Below are 22,500 nucleotides of genomic sequence, written 5' to 3' on the forward strand. Positions count from 1 at the left end.
GAAGCCAAAAAATTGTCATGGGACTTTTCAGAGGCAGAAATTTATTAACCCAAACTCCAAGGAGGCTAGGCCATAGGTCATCTGGTCAAACCTATAAGGTCACTGACTTTTGAGGAGAAAGGAGACAAAGAAATGGTTTCAGGAGTCCTTGAATACCATGGGTCAAAGGTCATTTGGTCAAGGTTAGGAGGTCAGTGAATTCTTGCTCAGGAGAGAAGGGGCCGTGTACATTTTTCAGAGCAGGTCAGAGGTCACATGACCAATGAACCAAATGAATATTGTTCACTTTTGTTGATTTTTTCCAGACACGGAAAAATATTTCAGTAATTCTGAAGATTTTGGAAAACAAATATATTTATCGCTTACTCGGGGAGTTAGCCTACAAACTACTTTGTTGTTGTTGATGTTGTTTTTGTTGTTGTTGTTGTTCTTGCTGTTGTTCTTGCTGTTGTTGTTGTTTGATGAATAGGAAAGATCTATGGAGGAGCCTAAAAAGGTCTGAAAAAGTTGTTTCGCGTCGAGTTAAAGATATAGGAATTTTACGATGCCATATTTACGATTTATTTATTAGAATAAAAATGTAAAAAAATAAATCAAATGCATATTGAACAGTACAGAGCAAGTATTTCTAATAAAATACAGCGTATTTATTTTAATTTTCGTCCGTGAAAAAGCGCGCTGTTGGACCGTAAGTTGTGGCACGCGCCACGAAGAAGCTGGAGCTCGAATCACGAAAAAACAAATATATTATTTTTAGTTTCAATTCAACTTTTGTGACTGACCTCTTTGAAGAACTTGGAAAACCAAATACAAACGGTTACTTAAAACTTGAAGGTCGCTTCCTGGGGCCAAGTTTATCACAATTTTGACCACCGGAGCGTGTGTCGATTTCCCAGGTGTGCCTTCTGCTAATGAGTTTACCTTTCCAGGTGCAAATATTAAACGACTTCCGCCCCTTTGAAGCCATGAGTGGAGGCTTCGTATTTTTTGGGTCAAGAGGAATTCCGACTCGGGGGGGTTTTTTTTTTTTTTTTTTTTTTTTTTTTTTTTGGAAGGTTTTTTGAGAACTGAAATTTAATATTGAATTTGAGGTAAACAGGTTAAATGATTCTCCAATTTTACACTCGACCTATTTGCGAGTAGGAAGATTTAATATTCGAATTTGGGATAAACAGGTGAAATAATTCTCCAAGTTTACACTCGACCTATTTGCAAGTAGAAGGATTCTTATAAACTCCAATAGATATTTAAAATCTTTAGGAAAAAGAATTACAGGGAAATGAATTGATACTAAATTTGAGTGAAACAGGTGAAGTATTTCCACATTTTAATACTCGACCTATTTCCAAGGATGAAGGATTCCAGCATCTACTGATCTTTCCTATCTGTCTGCTATCCACATCAGTTGACTAGCCACCAGGATTGCGATTCAGTAGGATATAGTCGGTTTCCCGCACATGGGTTTCATCCAGAATTCATCGATTTAAGCCTGGGTTTATCAGCGGGAAAATAGATGTAAATAGATTATCTATTACGAGTATCATTCAAATTCACTTTCCACTGCAAGCCTTGGATTCCAAATGGGGAACAGACGAAGAAGCTGTTTCCTCTCTGGTGTTGGGAATCGAACCCATCCAAGGTAAAAAAAAAAAAAAAAAAAAAAAAAAAAAAAAAAAGTCATATCAACTGTCCAAATTACAGGTAAGACTCAACAGGTTGAGTCCACCTGCCACCGTGATGAGTCACATTACGATAAATAACGGCTAATAACAGGGCATAACAGGGGCATATCTAATAACGCTACTCGGAGCGAAACCCAAGAATTCCAGGGTACCGTCTTGAACTGGAAAAATAACGGCGCTGGGCCCCGAATTACATCGGAATTACAGCGTAATAACTGCGGTTTGAGTCCAAGTGAAGTTCTATCCCCCTCTTAAGACCACGAAGTAATTCCAGGCCGAATGTTACGTACGGAATTTTATTCTCTATTGACACGGAATTTCGGGAACGGGGAACGGGAATGTGATGGTGTGTGTGTGTGTGTGTGTGTGTGTGTGTGAGGTGGGGCGTAATTGGAATCCGTAATGCAGCTGTATAATACAGCAGGTCTTGCCTTGTTATTAATGTCTTGGTTGCTATGATTGCGTCCTTTTTGTTTCTTGAATATTCATTTTTATTTTTTTTTGGGGGGAAGGTAAGAGTTTCGAGTATAATGGTGCATAATGTAATGCAGTTCCATAATGTTATTGGGTAATGTAATTACAGTTAGCGTGGCAGAATCTCTCTCCTCTCTCTCTCTCTCTCTCTCTCTCTCTCTCTCTCTGATACACAAAATTGACACTTTCATGGAATTAATACGTTTGCTCTAACTTCGAACATTTAAAAAAACTCTCTCTCTCTCTCTCTCTCTCTCTCTCTCTCTCTCTCTCTCTCTCTCTCACACACACACAACACATACATACATACATACACACACAAACACACCCGCAGAATTACTAATTTCAGGAAGGCATGTTTTGTTTATTTAAATTAAAGAGAAAATTCATCTAAAACTTTCTCACACACACACACACGCACACACACACACACACACACATACACGCACGCACACACACACACAATTAACACTTTCAGCAAATTAATAAGTTTGCCTTTACTTCAAAGCAGAGAAAAATTTCAGACAAGGAAAGAAACGAAAAAAAAAAAAACTACGTCATTAGCTCTGAAACAGAACGAGGCAAACTTGGCCAAACTTGGCCAGACTTGACGCGAATTAAACTTGATGAAACTTTATGTCAGGCGTTTTATTATCCCCTTTTCCCTTTGTGTGTCTTCTACTACAACCCCCCCCCCCCCCCTCCCCCTTCCCACATGGCATACTACATCCTCATCTCCAGCGGTACTGGCCATGTCCTCCGGTGTTATATATGTTTAATATAAGACACCGTGTTTGCGCTTAACTCGGGGAGTAAGCCTACAAACGAGTTTGTTGTTGTTGTTGTTGTTGTTGGGGGAAGAGTGTGTAGGAAAGGTCTATGGAAGCGCTTAAAAAAGGTCTGAAGAAGGTGTTTGGCGTCGAGATAAAAATACAGGAATTTTAGGATGGGGTTTTCACGATTTATTTATGAGAATGAAAATTTAAATAATAAATAATTATTTATAGTAAAATATAGTGTATTTATTTTAATTTTCGTTGGTGAAACAACGCGTAATCTGACCATAGATTTTAGCACGTTTTAATTCGTATTCAAAGTTACGAATGTAACGTTTACAACTTACGCCTTGGGGGGACGATCTTGCTTTCCGAGCAAGCTGGAGGTCGGATCACGCCTTGCTAAGAGGGAAATAGGAAAAGATGACCTAAATGGGATTTTAAAAAAAATTATCCATTTTTAAGAATAAAATTAATAAAAAAAAAGTCCCCAAGTGGAATAATGTTTGTCGACTTATTTTTTCTATTTTATAAGGCGATATGTTTGTCAGCCTTATTGTGCTTCGTTACCGGTTGCATATTAGAGTTGAGCACTGTGTATTGCTTGATTGTTGAGAGAGAGAGAGAGAGAGAGAGAGAGAGAGAGAGAGAGAGAGACAATCAATCTTTCTCAACAACGCAACCCAACAGATCCACTGCAATGAAACTACAATGGCAGAAAAAGATATTAGACAAGAAAAAAAATCTCTACCAAATCGTGTTTGTATGCAACAGGAAATACCAATTGCTGGGTATTACCCTGCCCAAGTTAATACCCCCGGCGGACTCCCCCCCCCCCCCCCCCCCCCCAGCTGGAATTTTATTTGGTGGACATTAATCTAAGGCTTCCCCCACGGGACCTGTGACCTTCGGGGGGCCAGTTCGCTGGTTTCAATTTTGGCCGTTCTCGAAAACTGGGAAATTCTTGCCATTTTTGCGCATTTTTTTTTTTTTTGGCGAGAGTGGAATTGGGTCTCTCTCTCTCTTCTCTCTCTCTCTCTCTCTCTCTCTCTCTCTCTCTCTCTCTCTCTCTGAGTGTTTCCTTGGTCAAAAATTATTCAGGATATTTCGATAGTTTCAGGGAAACATTGCGTTCGATCTCTCTCTCTCTCTCTCTCTCTCTCTCTCTCTCTACAGGTCTCTATGACTGTGGGTATACTCTCTCGTATGCCAGGGTCGTATATGCGTATTCTCTGGCGTATGCCTGGTATATGTGAATATCGGTGTTTTCAGATTTACCTGATACTGATTTTCCCGTATACAGTCATTTCCTGTATATCTGTATGGAGTGTATACAAGGGTGTAGCTATCTGTCTACTCTCTGTGTGTATGCCTGTATGGGTGTAATTCACTCTAAATCTATGTATGGTCGTAATTATTTTCAGAAATCAATAAAATGTTAAATGGTAAAGACAGGTAATGACTTAGTATACAGCGGTATAATTGTGTATGGAGTGTGTGCAATTATACAAGGGTGTAGCTCTCTCTCTCTGTCTGTGTATACAAATGTGGTGTATTTCCCCCTCGAAATTACAGACTTTTCATTGTTAATATTGTATTCTGCTTAGCATACAACAGTATATTTCGTGGATTGCATAACAAGGGTGTGCCTCTGTATAACCTCTGTTTGTACCTATGTAGGTGTATTTCCCCTCGAAATTCCAGAACATTTTCATTGTTAATAACTACTACTGCCTTAGCATACGACCAGTATATTTCTGTGTGGATTGCATACAAGGGTGTAGCTCTCTGTATACCCTCTGTGTGTATGTATACCTGCGTATGGATAAAGAGGATGAAGACTGTGGCAGGATAATTCCTCGGGATTATGGAGAGAGAGAGAGAGAGAGAGAGAGAGAGAGAGAGAGAGAGAGAGAGAGAGAGACCTAACCTATACATGACCTGACATAATGGCGTCTGTTCCCCACGAATTAATTCTGAATAGATTTTTCATCCTTCTGAGTAGATTTGGAGGCCGGGGGGGGGGGGGGGGGGGGGGGGGGGGGGGGGGGGGGGTGGGGGGGGGGGGGGGGGGGGGGGGGGGGGGGGGGGGGCGGGACCTCCTCCTGTTCCCACTCAGGTATAGTATACTACTCTCAGCCTCGAGTGTCTCCTTGAGTTGTAACTCGAAATATTTTTTTTTTTAAAGAGGGTCAAGGTTTGTTTGTAGTTTATAGAGAGAGAGAGAGAGAGAGAGAGAGAGAGAGAGAGAGAGAGAGAGATTTATGACATGCCGGTTTAAAACTCGAGAAACAGCTAACAAGTGAGAGAGAGAGAGAAAGAGAGAAAAAGAGAGATTTATAACATACAGGTGTAAAATTCGAGAGAGACAGAGATAGAGACAGAGGCAGAGAGATTTATCACATATTTGTGTCAAATTCGAAGAGGTGAGAGAAAGAGAGAGAGGAGAGAGAGAAGAGAGAAGAGAGAGGAGAGAGAAGAAAAGAGAGAGAGAGAGATGCTAATTCGTCATGTGTCGTAAATCGCGAATAGAAACGATGCTAAATCGGTCAGAAATCGGTAATAAAACTGCTGGTAATTTTTTTTATGTCAGAAATCACGAATAAAAAGCGCTGCTAACATATTAGATGTCAAAAGTCGCTAATATAAAGCTCTGCTAAGTCATCAGGTGTCATAATTTGCGGATTAAAAACGCCACTAATTTACCCCTAGTCATGACTCGCAAATAAAAATATCCGTGAATTTATCACGTGTCAGAATTCGCGAATAAAAAGCACTGCCAGTTATTTACAACGCATGAAAAACTATTCCAATAAAAACAACTATAAATTTATCACGCTAAAAAAAAAAAACTTACAAAATCCACTGAGAATTTGCAAAAAAAAAAAAAAGATGCCAAATTTATCACTTACGAGACCTCGTGAACATAAAAAACCGCCAAAGTTGGAATTTATCAAACGGGGTGAGAAAATTCCCTGAAAAGGGGGTTTTGTTTGAGGGGTGAGGGGGCCGGTGGGCCAAGAGAGAGTGGGCATTCATCATTTGAGAATGACTCCCGGAAATTTATATTATTTTTCTGCGAATTCCAGGATTCCAGAGACACTCCCCCCCCCCCCCCTGGAATGGGGCTAGCTGGAACTCCATACTTGACTTTTAAATGGAAGTTTTGATTTGTGTTTGTTACGTAATTTAAAATAACTCTGGTTTTTATTTTTCGTATTTTAAAAATGGAATTTTTGTGATTTATTATTAATATTTCAAATGTAATTTCAGTTTGTATTGAAAGTAACAAAATAATCTACGAGTTTGCGATTTTAAAGTAATTTTTTAGAAAATTCTTTTGAATTGATATTTTTTAAAAAAAATAATTACATTTTTTAAAGTCCTATTTTATTTCATTACAGAATTTAGGATTACTTTTGACTTTTGATATATATTATATTTGTATAGATTTCCTATTTGAGTTTTCTTATTTAAAAATTTATCGAATGAAAATTTGCAACTATATATATATATATATATATATATATATATATATATATATATATATAATATATTATATATATATATATATAATTGCAAATTTTCTTTCGATATTTTAAATAGTAAACTAAAACATGTGAAATCTATACAACCTATATATATTATATATATATATATATATGTATATATATTGTATATATATATATATATATATATATATATATATATATATATATAGTATATAAAGCATATTTATTTGTATGAATTTGTGAAATTTGAAATAAAAAAACTAAAAATAGAAAGTTTATAAAAATTCCAAGTTGTGCAGATTCTATTAACAATAAAAATCGTAAACTAAACTGAATATACACACAAAATGGATTATGTATATCTTCAAAAATGGTCCTGAATTTGAGCACATTTTTATATATATATATACTATATATATATATATATATATATATATATATATATATATATATATAGATAGATATATATATATATATATAATCTTCTCGGAAGTCGACAGGATTTTTCTAACACTTCAATTAGAAAACTCGTGTTTTTTTTTCACTCATTTATTTAAATTGAATCATATCCTGGAAAACTCACTTCCTTGATACGTTGCAAGACCTTTTAACATGAGGATTCATTTCTGGGTAATTTTATGAAGTGGTTCTTGTGGATTCTATTGAAAGAATCCCACAAACCTTGGGACACTCAGTGATTCTACAAACCTTCATGGAAGCTCTTACGTTTCCATAACACTAGAATCCTGGATTCTAACCATTGATTCCTAAGTGCTGAAGCACTAGCCTTACATGAGTCCAGAATCATTGCAATTTAATGTTTCCAGTCGATCCTCCAATTCCTGGAACAAAAGACACTTCCTGGAATAGTCGAACCTACCTATAGTCTACTGACGCTAGACCTACGAAAAGAATCTTCGTCCCAACCCTAGAATCCTTGCCGTAAAATGATTCTGTTGCGTCCCGACGCTTCCCTGCGAAGCGTAGGACCCTCCCCGGCAGTATAGCAGGATAGCTGGATAACAAATACATCCGCCAACCCATTTTTCCTGCCGTTTGAAACCTGTTCGCCTCACGAAGGCTTGACGGATGAGGCTGGAGGAATGCGTAATCTCGGCCCTGTCAGACTTCCCCTCTACCCCTGATCCGATAGGTACTAGGAAAGATAGGTTGAGGATGGGTTGAGGGAAGGTTGAGGGAGGGTTGGGGATGTTGAGGAAAGGTTGAGGGTTGAGCTAGGTACTCAAAGAAATCCTTTTAGGTCTAACGTGTGATGGGAGGTTAGAACTTGAATCATTTGAGATGAAACATTACGGTAAAGACTGATACAAGGTTGAGGGAGGGTTGAGGAAGGTTGAAGGAGGGTTGAGGATGTTGAGGAAAGGTTGAGGGTTGAGGTAGGTGCCCTTAATGACATCCTTTCAGGTCTAACGTGTGATGGAAGATTAGAACTTGAATCATTTGAGATGAAACATTACGGTAAAGACTGATACAAGGTTGAGGGAGGGTTGAGGAAGGTTAAAGGAGGGTTGAGGAAGGTTCAGGAAGGTTGAGAGGAAAGACCAGAGCCAAAGAAATACTATTTTAGACGCGACAACAAAACACAAGCCAACGTCCTCTCGAAGCGTAGGTTCAGAGCGAAACGGAAACTATTCAAGGAGGCTAAAACGGAAAAAAGACGTCTTAATCCCAAAACAGAAACGGGGGGAAAAACAATAGCCTTCTCTTTACGTCGAATTTCGACAAATCTTTCGGGGTCCTAATTCTCGCATTTTGGCCCAAACGAAGATGGATAGATATCGAATGATTTCGCGCCTCGAAAACTTGCCTGTGATCACAGAGAAAATGGACGGGCCCTGGTTGGCATTAACTCGGTTCGACCAAGGAATTGGCAAGTGGTTTGAGAATCATGAAAAGAAGAGGAGGAGGAGGAGGAGAGAACGAGAAGGAAGGATAACAAGAGAAAGAAGACGAGGAGTGGGAGGAGGAAGAAGGAAAGTGAATTGATAAGTAGAAAGTGAGAAATGAGAGATTATTTTAAGGGGACATAAACTTCGATTCGATGTGGAACTGGAAAATGGTTTGAGAATCGTGGCAAAAGGAAGAGAAGAAGAAGAGAATGGAGGTGAGAATCTTAGGAAGAAGGAGATGAAAGGATAGGAAGAGAAGGAGAAAGAGAAGTAAAATGACAAGTAGCGAATGAATAAAAAGAAAAGAAGTTTGTGAGAAGACAAAAAAATACGTGGACGAGTATCCATAAAAAATAAAGAATGGAAAAGCAGAAAAATGTAAACAAAAAGAAGAAACGGAATAGATAAAATGCGAGAAGAAAAAGGAGGGTTAATAAGTAGACAGAGGAGAATATTAAGAATCGAGAACGGAGACCACTCGATCAAAATGAACTTTTTGGTCCCCTAACGGAAAAGAAACGAACCAAAAATAGAAAACTGGAGAAAACAGAAAACAGGACAAAAAAGCAGACAGAAAACAGAGAAAATAAAGCAGAAACGAAACAGAGAAAAGACAGAGGCTAAAGTCCCCCACACCATCACCTGTGTACCTCTGGAACTGACTCTTGCTCATTTCCATTTGAAAGCGACTCTCGGCTCCGACGGTATAGCATACAAAGAAATAAGGAGCGTAGTTCCCCCTCGAACTGGGGATGGGACACTCGTTTTCTTTAATTAAAACTTTTTTTTTTTTCTCTCTCTCTGACCAATCCCCTTTTCACCTAATTTGATATTCATGGGTCCAAATGGACTCCGGATAGTTTCTTTAGGTTTTTTTTTGGGGGGGAGGGGGGCGATCTCTCTCTCTCTCTCTCTCTCTCTCTCTCTCTCTCTCTCTCTCTTGTAGTAGGTTTGAACATTTTAAAATGATAGAAAATCTATTTTTATTAAGTTTTTTTTTATATTAAAGTTCATATATTAAAGAAAAAATTATATTGGGCCATATTTCTACGAAAAGAAACAAAACATTTTTTATTTTTTTTTAGAAAAAAAAAAACAATTAGAATACTTGTGGATTCATTGTAACTTCATACAATGTACTTTGTGGATTCATTGCCAGTTCACACAAAGTATTGTGTGGATTCATTGTAATTTCACACAAAGACCTTGTGGGATTCACTGTAACGTCACACAAAGTACTTTGTGGGATTCAGTGTAACGTCACACAAAGTACTTTGTGGGATTCACTGTAACGTCACACAAAGTACTTTGTGGGATTCACTGTAACGTCACACAAAGTACTTCGTGGATTCATTGTAATTTCACACAAAGTCCTTGTGGGATTCACTGTAATGTCACACAAAGTACTTTGTGGATTCATTGCCAATTCACACAAAGTCCTTGTGGATTCATTGTAACGTCACACAAAGTACTTTGTGGATTCATCGTAACTTAACACAAAGTACTTCGTGGATTCATTGTCACTTCAAACAAAGTACTTTGTGGATTCATCGTAACTTCACACAAAGTATTGTGTGGATTCATTGTAACTTCACACAAAGTAAGAACATATATCAATTATATTCCTGGCATCAAATGTTGTCTCACAAAATGGTAATATGATTTTCTGAAAATGTTGAAGGGATATAATTGAAGTCAAAACTATTAATGCTTTTACAAATACCTTCCATGTTTTTTTTTCATTTTTTTTTACTGGCAGAATAAAGACTGGCAAACACAGCATAATTCTCTCAGAAATTTTTGAAACGAGAATTTTGTATTTTGCAATTTGATGTTTTATTAGATTTTTTTAAAAACTACAGAACGAAATTGGATTAAATTTTCTCTATTGAGAGCAACCCTTTATTTGTTTTTCCGACTGATAAATATGGTTTCGAGTGAGGTATGAATCATTTTATTATATTTTCCCTTTATTTGTTTTTCCGACTGATAAATATGGTTTCCAGTGAGGTATGAATCATTTTATTATATTTTTGGTGGTGTTCTTAAGTCACAATGGAATTGGATGGATTTTCCTCTGTTGAAAGCAACTCTTCATTTGTTTTCTGATTTATAAATGTGGTTTGAAATAAGATATCAATCATTTTGATACATTTTTTTTTCTTAACTCAGGGTAAAGAGGCCTTATAAACCTTTTAAGTAACTAAAATATCCAGCTTTCTCTAGGAAAACCCTATTTGACCCCTGACCTCAGAAATTGACCTTGCCCCTAAATGTGAAGTAATCTTTCATTCATGTTTTGTTTTCTTTAAGTCAATTTACTGAACTAATAGAAGTGTTTTTAAATAGCTAGATCCCTTTAGGATGGTCCTATATGACCTCTGACCTCAGAAGATGACCTTGGACTAAATCTTAAGTAATCTTTCATTCATATTTTTGCTCTTCAAGTCAATGTACAGAGCTATTAGAAGTTTTTTTTTTAATAGCTAGATCCCTTCAGGATAGTCCTAACTGACCCCTGACCTCAAAAGGTGACCTTGAACTAAATCTGGAATGGGTTTCATGATTGAAAAATGCAAATCTTTAACTCCAAAGATACAGGTCTTTAACCTCCAAGAACAGACAGACAAAACGATGGCCTTGCGGACACACATACAGATATACAGCCATTCAGACATACAGACATACAGATAGGGGTCCCCCAAAAAATATGACTTTTGCCACAAGAACAAAACTCAACAACAAAATCTCTTGGGTGTTTTTTTTTTTTTTCGTCGAATATTTCCACCCCAGTGACTCCTTAAAAATGGCCTCAGGGTACATTGGCTATCTTTGGGGTTTATCTTTCCCTCTCTCTCTCTCTCTCTCTCTCTCTCTCTCTCTCTCTCTCTCTCTCTCTCTCTCTCTGTTTATCTACGGGTTCCCCTTCCTGGCCAGAGGGCATTCCTCAAAACAGGAAGACAAGCCAGCTTTTACACTCGCTCATTTTTGGGAACCATTTTCTCTCTCTTCGCTTGCTCGGGGAGTAAGCCTTCAAACTGCTTTGATGTTGTTTGTTGTTATTCTTCTTCTTCTTCTTCTTCTTCTTGAGGGGTTAGGAAAGGTCTATGGAAAAGCCTAAAAAAAAGGTCTGAGAAAGATGTATTGCGTCGAGTTAAAGATGCAAGAATTTTAGTATTGGGTATTTACGATTTGTTTATGAGAATGAAAATGTCAAAAATGAATCGTGTGCATCTTAAACAGTACAGAACATTTATTTCTAATACAATATAACATATTTTAATTTTCGTTGGTGAAACGAGGCTCTATTTGACCGTAGATTTTAGCACATTTTAATTCACGTTAGAAGCTAAGAACATAATGTTTACAACTTACGCCTGAGGGGAAGATCTAGCACGCATCCCCTAGTAAGCTGGAGGTCGGCTCACTCCTTGTTCTGTGTTTTGTGTGTTTTTCAGTCCATTCCTTCTCTCTCTCTCTCTCTCTCTCTCTCTCTCTCTCTTCTTCTTACCTTTATTCTTTATTTCTCTCTTGACTTTATCTCATTATCTTCATCCTATTCTTCAGAATAGCTGAATAACACGAGCTCACTTCTGACAAATAAAAAAAACATGGATTCTTAAGAATTTAAGAATAGCCAGACAGACCCAACAGTATCTCAAGACAATTAAGAAGACACAGACATTCTTAAGAATAGGCAGGATCTCCCAGAATGTCTTCTGAAGACGAATTCCCACAAAATTCTTAAGAAGAGACAGGAAGAATAGCCTTGGATACTTACAAACGTCACTTAGGCAAAGAATAGCTAGATATTCTGACATTCTTCAGAATAGGCAAGACGTTCTAGGTACAAGAAACCAAGTTATAAAGGATACTTACAGACGTGATCATCAGACGAAGGTCTAGTAGATATTCTTCAGAACAGGAACAAAAACTGAAGGATATTCGTGAAACGAGAACTGGTGTATTCTTAGGAATAAGACAGGAATGCAGAAGCACGACTCGGCAGCAGAGGGTTGATTGGACGTTCTGGAGAACAAGTAAGGATGAGTGGTTATTCTCAAGAACAGGACGTTCACACCCAGATAGGGCCTTTTAGGAAGAACCTACATATTCTTCAGAATATGCAGGAACACCTATACCAACTATTCCTGATCCAGAAGATGCCTCGTCTGTATTTGCAGCCAGGCAGTTCTGGACTTGAATTCGCAAGCAAGCAATTTGCCAAACTCCTCCCACTCTCTCTCTCTCTCTCTCACTTCCCCTCACCCCCTCTTCCGTACTGCCTTCCTGTTGCACAGACTATTGCATTTAGGGAGGGGGGGGTGGCTGGGGATACTGTAGCAACAACAGCTGTAGGCCAGGGGCTGTAGCTATCTCCCTGTCACTCTGAATAGTTAGGGAAGTGTGGATATGTTATGTATGTGTGCATGTTCGGCCCGAGTAATGGAGATGAACTCGGCTTTGAATAGGGGGCTGGATTCAGTGGTGGTCTTTTGGTTTGGCTCTCATTGTTTGTTTAATACTTTTATCGTTTGTTTGTTTACGTTTTGGTGGAAATCCAATTGGTCTCTGTAGTTTGAACCCAAAGGTTTTCTTTATATTCTCCGTCATTAACCCCAAACCTCACATATATTTTCTTCTATTTTCGATTAACCACAATGACCTTCTCTCTCTCGCTCATCCTCTCTCTACTCCTCTCTCTCTATCTCTCTCTCTCTCATTGACACCAGAACTTCACAATATAATCTGTTCCGTAACTACGGGATGTTTTAGAATTTCTTATTTCGTTTAAGTTCTCCTTTTCGTTTAACCATCAAGAAAATTCTCTCTCTCTCCTCTCTCTTCTCTCTCTCTCTCTTTTTTCTCTCCATCCCTTTCTCGTTTAACCCCAGAAAACTCGTTTTTCTCTTCCCCCCGTTAAACCCCCAAAACACAATCCTTTTTCAGTTCTTCTCGAAGCGTGTAAGTTCAATTACGGAGACAAATTACCTTTCCTCCTTTCCTCTCCTCTCTCTCTCTCTCTCACTCTCTCTCTCTCTCTTCTTTCTCTCCTCCTCTCTCTCTCTCCTCTCTCTCGCACGCACGCAAACGCTTAGTTAGGCAAAGATTTTGTTTGTATTTCTCCCCTTCGGTTCTTTGTTTGTTTTTTTGGTAAAATTTCGAATTCTTCTCCTCTCTCTCTCTTTCATTCTCTCTCCTCGTCTCTCATCTCTCCTCGTCTCTCTCTGCACAAACACACAGGACACATACACACACAACCCACACACACAACACCACATACACCAATGCAAGAAACAAATCTGTGTAAACAAACATACATTTAAACCAACTGCTTTCGGGAAAAAAAAAACCTATTCCATCTCCCTCGTCCGAATCGGTGACAGCGGCTGTGACCTCGACCACTCAAACGGCGCCGATAAGGATTCGGCGGACGGGCTACCGCAAGTGACTATAATGTCTTCCGGTGGGGTGTACCCACCCCCCCCCCTTCCCCACCCCACCCAACCCCCAACGCCCCCCACAAATCAAAAGGGCGCAGAGCGTTAATTCATGGGAATTAAATTGAATGAGGGCCATTTATACGTTTTATATCCGCTGGGATTTCGGAGATATCGGCTGGAAGGATGGATGGGAGATGTTTGTCTAATTACGAATCGTCGATTCTAGTCGACGGTGGGGGCTGGAGGGGTGAATATATGCATTCAATTCATAGCTATATATATATATGGATTGATTTCACGTCTTAACATATTACAGGGCGGGGGCTTAATTTGCGGATTGGGGTTTGTGGACGCCAATTCATTTCCATCCTGTTGCCTTGACCTGTGAGTTAAGGTCCGATCTGACCATCAGTTCGAATTCCCTGGAATCGGTGTGCAGAGAAAGAGAGGGGGCGGGGCAGAGAGGATTCCATATCATGGTAACTGTGAGCTCCCCTGAATATTGAGAGAGAGGGAGAGGAGAAGAGAGAGGATAAGGAGAGAGGAGAGAGAGAGAGAGGTCCATATATTGGAAGTTGTGAGCTCCTTGAATTACGAATGAGAGAGAGAGAGACGAGCTAGAAGAGAAGAGCAGATAGAGAATGGAGAGAGAGGAGAGAAGAAGAGAGGTGTCCCATGTACATGGAACTGTGAGCTACCCTGAATATGAGAGGACAGAGAGAAGAGAGAGGGGGAGGGGGGGGGGCCTTCACAGATTCTTGACCAAATCATCTCAGACGACAGAACTGGGGAAAATGATTTCGACAGAATCAATGGATGATGAAGAAAGCGGAAGAGAAATGAGGTGATAAAAAGAAGAAGAAGGAGAAGAAGTGAGGTGGTAAATGCGAGGGAGAATCTATATGGCCGGGATTTTTCCAGACTTTTATTCCTCTCGATTTTTATTGTTGATCGTTATTGGCCTGAGTTAGTTCCTCCGCTAATCGTGAAGGTTGTGGGCATCGTCTGTTTGTGTTGTGATTGTTGGTTGTGTTTGTGCAGGGTCATGATGATAATAATTTAATAATAGTAATAATATTCTGGCGTCGCATCTTACTGAATTGAGGAGCCTAAACACAGATTAAAATGAAAGACTAAAAATAAACGAAAATGAATCAAACATTTATTAATCTCATTCTGTCCTACCTCCAATTCCCTGATCGTGGCAAGGCAACCTAACGTCTGAAAATAGGATGCACTGGTAAGAAGTTGGTTTCCAGAGTATGATGATATGACTGTCAGATTGGTTTCCAGTTTCTTTACTGGATCCTGTTCCCTTTCCAGAATTGGTTTCTGGAACCACTTTCCAAGTTCCGATTCCTTTTCCAGGAGTAGGTTTCTAGAACGTACATCTCTCTCCTTAACTTTCCCATGGAGGGTCGTTCCAGGGTTCCTTTGCATTTTCCAGAATAACGCTTCCAGGTGAGGCGTAAGGAAGCCTTTATCTATCACGCTACCCATTCCATGCTGCCTGTTTCCAGTTTTCTCCTCTCTTTCCAGAATAGATCCTCTGGAACCTTCGTCTCTTACCTTACCTATTTCATGCATCTTTCCGGCGTTCATGATAAAACCTATATCCTTTTCTAGGATGTCCCTTCCAGAGTAGCCCTCTGAAACCTCTAATTTTCATATGGACGACCCCCGTCCAGGCATGGACTTTCCAGCTTCTGCCTTTCCATGATATTCACCTGCTCTATTCACCTGTTCTCCTACTCCCTTTCCAGATAGGCCAGATGGGAGCTCCCAACTGTCATTTTAAATCTTCCATGTTCTCTCAGACCCCCTTCCATGCACAGAACTTCCAGCACCTTCCAGCCTCCTTAGGAAAGATCTTGGATTTCTCTTGCTCCTTTCTTTTCCAGGCCTCTTTCTCTTCATCTTCCTGGTCTTCCTCTTACAAGGATAAACCTCTCTCTCTCTCTCTCTCTCTCTCTCTCTCTCTCTCTCTCTCTCTCTCTCTCTCTCTCTCTCTCTCTCTCTCTCCTTCTTCTTCTTCCGGATAAAACGCTGGAAGGCATCTCCTGCTGGAATGTCTTCAAGAACAGCCACTGGAATCCGGTTAGCACCTCTCTTTGGTAATGAGCCCTTTCCCAGTCCTTCCTTTTAATATTCCCATTCCAAAACATATTGCCAGCTTTTATTAGGTGCTAAGTCCCCGCCCCGTTCCCTGACCCCACCCTCTTCCTAAGCCCCCCAACCCCACCCGGCTCTCTTTATCTCTCACTCTCAATTTGGCTTCTAAAGACGTGCGCGCCAAAAGTGAAATTCTTCGCGCGCGTTTTATGATATTTTTTTTCCTGTTTTTTTTTTCATTTGGAGGGAGGGATGTTCAGTCTTCCAGGATTGTTGTGGTGTTTTTTTTTTTTCCTCTTTGTTTTTTTAATGCCTATGTGTCTTGTGTGTTTTGTGTGTGTGTGTGTGTGTGTGTGTGTGTGTGTGTGTGCTCGCGTGTGTCTGTAATGTTCTTTGTAAGTCAAATTCACGTGATTACGTGATGTTGGTCTGTGAATTTGGTTTTATGTTGGAAATTTTGTTTCTAATTATGACATTTTCCTTTACATTTTTATAGACATTTCCTATATATATATATATATTAAAAAATAGCTCTATAATATATTATATATATATATATATATATATATATATATATATACATACACACATCTCGAACATCACCTATTCTCTCTCTCTCTCTCTCTCTCTCTCTCTCTCACTCTCTCTCTATATCTCACTCACACAACCTGCGATACTCAGTCTAATCTCGCGTTAATGAGAAATTCTCTCTCTCTCTCTCTCTCTCTCTCTCTCTCTCTCTCTCTCTCTTCTCAGACAGTAAAGCGTTAAATAGCGATCACAATGAAGATGGAATGATTGATGGGCTTCACGATTCAGCGAGAGAGAGAGAGAGAGAGAGAGAGAGAGAGAGAGAGAGAGAGAGAGAGAGAACTTACCTCGTGAGTATTATCTTTATGTTATGAAGCATTGTGGTAAGATGTTATATTATCATTTTTCAGCTAGTTTTTGTGTTGTGGGTTTGGGTTGGTGCTTGTCTTATTATTATTATTATTATTATTATTATTATTATTATATTATTATTATTAGTATTATTATTATCATATTACAGCCATCCAACGGACACTCCTAAAATTCCCTCTCCTCCCCCCTCCCCCCAAACTCCTTGGTAGTCACATAAGACCCTGGTCCATAAACCAACTTTTAGGACTCTCTTGAAGGTGTAATCTTCTCATATGCTTCGTTCCCTCACTCCGGAGTCATATACCAACTCCTCACCACTCCTCCTCACTCCTCACTACTCCTCCCCCCCCCCCCCCCCCCCCCCCCCCCCCCCCCCCCCCCCCCCCCCCCCCCCCCCCCCCCCCCCCCCCCCCCCCCACCCCCCCCCCCCCCCCCTCTGTTGGCAAATGACCGAGGAGAAGGATGGAGTGAGAATATTACCGGATTGGTCGTAAAAACCCGACGCTAAAGTAAGTTTCCGCCAAATGTTCCGGGTCGTTGGAGGGGGTGGTGGGAGGTGACTTCTGGAATGGATATATTGAGGGGAAGATGGTTCACATGCCATTATTACTCATAAAACAACGCCAAGATAAGTTTCCGCCAAATTGTATGGGAGGGAAATCGGAGAGCATCGCTAAATTAAGTTCTCTTAAAGAAATTATTCTGAATCTCGACTACTACAAGGGTTTCGATTTCGCGTTTTGGTTGTTTGGGTTATTCACAAGCTGCCAATATAACTTCCAGTCAAAATTGACGCACCTAGAGTGAGATTTGCGTATAGGATCATCTCCGTGCACCACAATAACTTAAAATTAAATTCCTGTCAAAGTTAGCATCTCTCTAGAATGAATTTTCGACTCAAAACAGTTCGTTAAACCATGAGTCATGCAAAATTAACTTCCGGTCAAAAGTACCCTGCCATCTAGGATGAATTTTCGACGTCAAAAAAAACAGCCCAGTAGATTACACAACGCAAAATTAACTCCCCGTCAAAAACTAACACACCGTGAAACTGCTCTGGAGACCATTACTCGCTCGTAGATCGCCAAATTGTTCAATAAAAAGGCGCTAAAATAAGTTCCAGCGTAAAAAATATAGGGCCTCTCTCCGCCTCGCTCATTACATGCTACGTTAAAGCCCTTTTTTTTTTATCTTTTTATAGAGTTGTTAAAAGCTGTGACTCGTCAAGTTATAAGAACCGTTGATCATATGTGGAAGACTTTCTCCGCTATCCTCTGGGCTCGACCAAACTTTGTTCTTCTTCTTCTTCTTCTTCTTCTTCTTCTTCTTGCAGCTGTTGTTCTTGTTTGGGGGGTAGGAAAGGTCTATGGGAAAATCCTAAAATAAGTCTGAAAGATACAGGAATTTTAGGATAGGCTCTTTATGATTTATTTATGACAATGAAAATGTTTAAAAAAAAAAAAAAGTAATGTGCTTGTTAGACAGTACAGAACAATTATTTCTCATAGAATATAGCGTATTTATTTTAATTTTCGTTGGTGAAACAAACTCGCTACGTGAACCGTTAGATTTTAGCACACGCCGCCCTCGAGTTTAAAGATGGAAGGTCGGTATCACGCGTTTGTTTAAATATATTTTATCACTCTTTTTACCATGTGTTTTGTATTGATATGTTGTTTAGGTATATGGGTCATTTTTCGTATATTTTTATTGTGGTTTTTCATGTTTTTTTTCAGGTGTTTTAATCAAGATTTTCAAATTTTTTGTGAATGTTTCTCAGTTTGATAACCTTAACCTGTTTGTTTTTTTTATTGTATTTTTTCATGTCCTTCAAGTGTTTTTATTATGTTTTTCAAATTTTGTGGATATATTTTTTTTTCAATTTTATAACTTTCATCAGGTTTTACTTTTTCATTAAGTATAAGTTTTTGCCAGCATTTTATATTTTAATTCATTTTTTTAAAATTTGTATTAGGTTACCCAAGCTTTATACAACATTTCAAATTATTTTTCAACATGTTTCATCCGTTTTTATACATTTGGCACTTTTTTTAATGAATAAGAAATATATTTTGATAATTATATTTACATTTTGTCATTCATTTTATACAATTTCTATTATTTTTATTCAATAAACTCCAAAAAACATTTTTGGTCCACATTTCTTCCCACCGACAAAATCCATTGAAAGTTATGCAAACATCACACCCAACCTGAAAAAATATTTTTGCTTTAATTTTAAAACTACCCAAAATTTAACCAAACGAAGACATTTGGTCCACTATCCCTTACACCAGACCCTTAAAATCCATTACAAGTTGATGCAACATTACACCCAACCTCAAAAAAAATATTTTTGCTTTAATTTTAAAACTACCCAAAATCTAACCAAACGAAGACATGACCCCACTTTCTTTTGTGTCTTCCCCCCCAGCCCCCCTGGTGGTCGTGTACGCGATTAGGGGCCAGACCGTCAGGCTCCCCTGCAACTGGACCACTTCCCCAGAGGACCCGGTCATTCTGGTGCTGTGGTACAAGAATGGCACTAAGACCCCAGTCTTCAGGTGAGTGACGCCCCCCGTGTGTATTTGTCTAATGACCTTTCCAGCTAAGGTGAGTTACTGACATGATTAAAAATTCATCTGTACTTAGGTGAGTTAACTGTGTATCTAATTAGATACAGTAACTGTTCATTAAGAAATGTCCTTAGGTGAGTTACCTGTATGCTAATTATCAATTCAAATACCTGTCTACAGGTGAGTTACTTGTATGTTTATTAGTTATTCAAATGACTGTGTACAGTTAGGGTCAGATGCTGAATACATTGACTGTTAATTAGATTATAAATACAGGTGAGTCTCCTTTAAGTTAATTAGCTATTCAAATACCTGTCTACAGTTGAGGGTCAGGTGCTAAATACAGTGACTGTTAATTAGATCATAAATGCAGGTGAGTTACCTGTAAGTTAATTAGCTATTCAAACACCTGTCTACAGTTAAGGGTGAGATGCTAAATACAGTGACTGTTAATTAGATCATAAATGCAGGTGAGATACCTGTATGTTAATAAGCCCTTCAAATGATCCATTTCAGAGAAGGGTCACAACTGGAGGTTAAATTATTAGTAAAATTTGTCAGTTTTCTAATATTACCCAGGTGAGCATCACCAATAAATAGTCCAGCCATATTACCTGGGCTTTTTTAATTACGAATCGAAACACCTGTCATTGTGGAAGGGGATTACCTGTGGATTCAATTAGGGGAGTTAATCAGATAGTTCATTATCTGTAATTTACCCGTATAAGCGCTTACTTAATTACAGTACGGGCGTGTTTCATTTATGGTAGTTACCTGTTCGCCTACCTGGTCCTGGTAATTAAGCGGTTATGTAACCAGTTGACAATTGCCAGTTTGTCCCCTGTGTATGTGGAGTCTCTCTCTCTCTCTCTCTCTCTCTCAAATTACAATTAATTTTATATGTAAGAGTGGGTCTCTCTCACTCTCAGATTACAAATAATTCCATGTGTAAAAAACATAATTTCTCTCTCTCTCTCTCTCTCTCTCTCTCTCTCTCTCTCTCTCTCTCTCTCTCTCTCTCTCTCTCCTGACAATTTTTCAAGAACGTCTCACCTAATTCAGCCCCAACGTATAATAAAAAAATTAAATTAAATTAAACCTGACAAACAATTTCCAATACCGCGAGGCTTATTTACTTCCCCAATCTTTGCCCATTTTTCTTCTTCCTCTTCATCTTCTTCTTCTTCTTCTTCTTCACACCCTCATTCATTCTCCCGAAGCCTCATCATTTATGTTAATCTGGCCAAGACAGAATCGCCTGTCGAGTAGAATTATACCTTCATATTTCTTCTCTTTTTTTTCTCTAAAATTTTACCTCCACTTTTACCAGAACATTTTTGGCCCTTCTTCCATTTGGGTTGTTTATCGTGTTGCATTCCCCCCACCCCTACCCCCCAGCGTGCGTTCTCCCTAGATCGATCCCACAGGGGAGGGAGGTGGGTTTCTTTTTTTTTAGTCATTTAGTCTTGGCAAGTTCATAGATGTATTTACACTTAATCAGGTGTCAGGTATAAGTCCAAGTAGTGAGCTGGAGGTAGATGGAGAAAGGCGGGTGTGTAGGGCTCGCAGCTTCATCCCATGGAGATAAACAGTGAATTTTAATCATTTTCCCCCCTCATATAAGTTCCAGGAATTATCTGACGTGTCTGAAAAAAAAATAATTCTAGTAAACTCATATTTTTAATAGAGGAAGTAAATTTCTCCAACCGACATCTTCCGACGCTTTAATAGAGGAAGTAAATTCCTCCAGCCAACATCTTTTTCTCCTCCTTAATACAGAGAGAGAGAGAGAGAGAGAGAGAGAGAGAGAGAGAGAGAGAGAGAGAGAGAGCAAGCCTTAACTGGGCAAATGTGTGTTAGCAAAGTGAAACTGGGTGAAAGCCAAAGTTATCCTGATAAAAGGACCCCCGAAAATGAAATACCTCCGGGTAAAGCTAAAGTTAAGGGGGAAATGGCAACTTAAGTAGGTGGGCGGGGTTGCCACATCCCGCTGGGAGAGAGAGAGGAAACTGATACGATACTTGTATGTATGTGTGTGGGTGGGTTTCGTCTGCTGCTCAGTAGCTCTTGCGCGCATGCGCGGGAAGGAGTCGAGTAAGTTCCTGTTGAATATTTTTTTAGAGAGAGAGAAAATGCTGAGAAACCTGTCAGATTAATATTATTTTATAAATTAAGAACTGTCCTACTAATGAAATATATTGTGTATTGGATTAAAAAATTATATTACTATTGCAATACGGTTTAATTTCTTGATTAATGAATGAATTGGGTATTTATAAATTCAGAATCAAGCGAGCACCAGTGTTACCTTACAGCAATGTAAACAAAACAATTGTAATATTGATATAGAAGTGATTTATAAGTCTAAATTTTGAAATTAGATTGAGGCAATATTAAAATATGGTTTGCTTTGGGGAGCAAAATTGGATTAATATTGAAATCAAATCCACTTTCAGTGGGACAAAACGTGAATTAAAACTGAAACAATGGTGACATTTGGCTGACAAAAATTAATTAAGATTTAATCAGAGGGAAAAAAGTCAATTAGAATTGGAATAATATTTTATTTTCAGTTGGCAAAAGTTGAATTAAAACTTAATCAAGGGGAAAAAAGTCAATTAGAATTAGAATAACATTTATTTTCAGTTGGCAAAAAGTGAATTAATACATAAATACTAAACATTATCATAAATTTGATCTCGAAACCAAACCTGTGTGTTACCTGAGTTGGCCAATAAAGGTATTATTACCTGGACATGTGATTAATAGAAAAATTAACCAGAAATGAGATGACTAATGAGAATTTTCACCCCATGGCTGCTCGGGGGAGGGGAGAGGGGGAGCAGTGTAGGGTGAGAGGGGTGAAAGACAAGGGAGTTGGTGGAGGTAGTAAAAAGGGGGCGTATCTGGGATGGTGGGAATGTAGCAAGTATCAGTTTGACAGTGAAAAACGTGAGATATTCTGTCGTACCTTGAGACAAAACAAAATTGACAGAAAGAGATAGAGATATATTGACAGAGAGACAGGCGGATAGAGTGAGGGAGAAGAAATTAGATAGTAAACAGACAGAGGAAGACAGCAAACCAAGCACAGATTGACGAGTGAAAATC

General features: G+C 38.9%; 1 protein-coding gene across 2 annotated transcripts in view; it reads left to right on the plus strand.

Annotated features, from left to right (window-relative positions):
- LOC135204823 (hemicentin-2-like) overlaps positions 1 to 22,500 on the plus strand; it is a 338,440-nt gene that overhangs the window by 187,075 nt on the left and 128,865 nt on the right. For both annotated transcript variants that reach the window (XM_064235015.1, XM_064235016.1), the window contains exon 2: positions 19,248 to 19,377. In XM_064235015.1, the coding sequence (XP_064091085.1) occupies positions 19,248 to 19,377 (130 nt within the window). The remainder of the gene's footprint in view (positions 1 to 19,247; positions 19,378 to 22,500) is intronic.

The sequence above is a fragment of the Macrobrachium nipponense genome, chromosome 47, assembly GCF_015104395.2.
Source record: "Macrobrachium nipponense isolate FS-2020 chromosome 47, ASM1510439v2, whole genome shotgun sequence".
NCBI lineage: Eukaryota > Metazoa > Arthropoda > Malacostraca > Decapoda > Palaemonidae > Macrobrachium > Macrobrachium nipponense.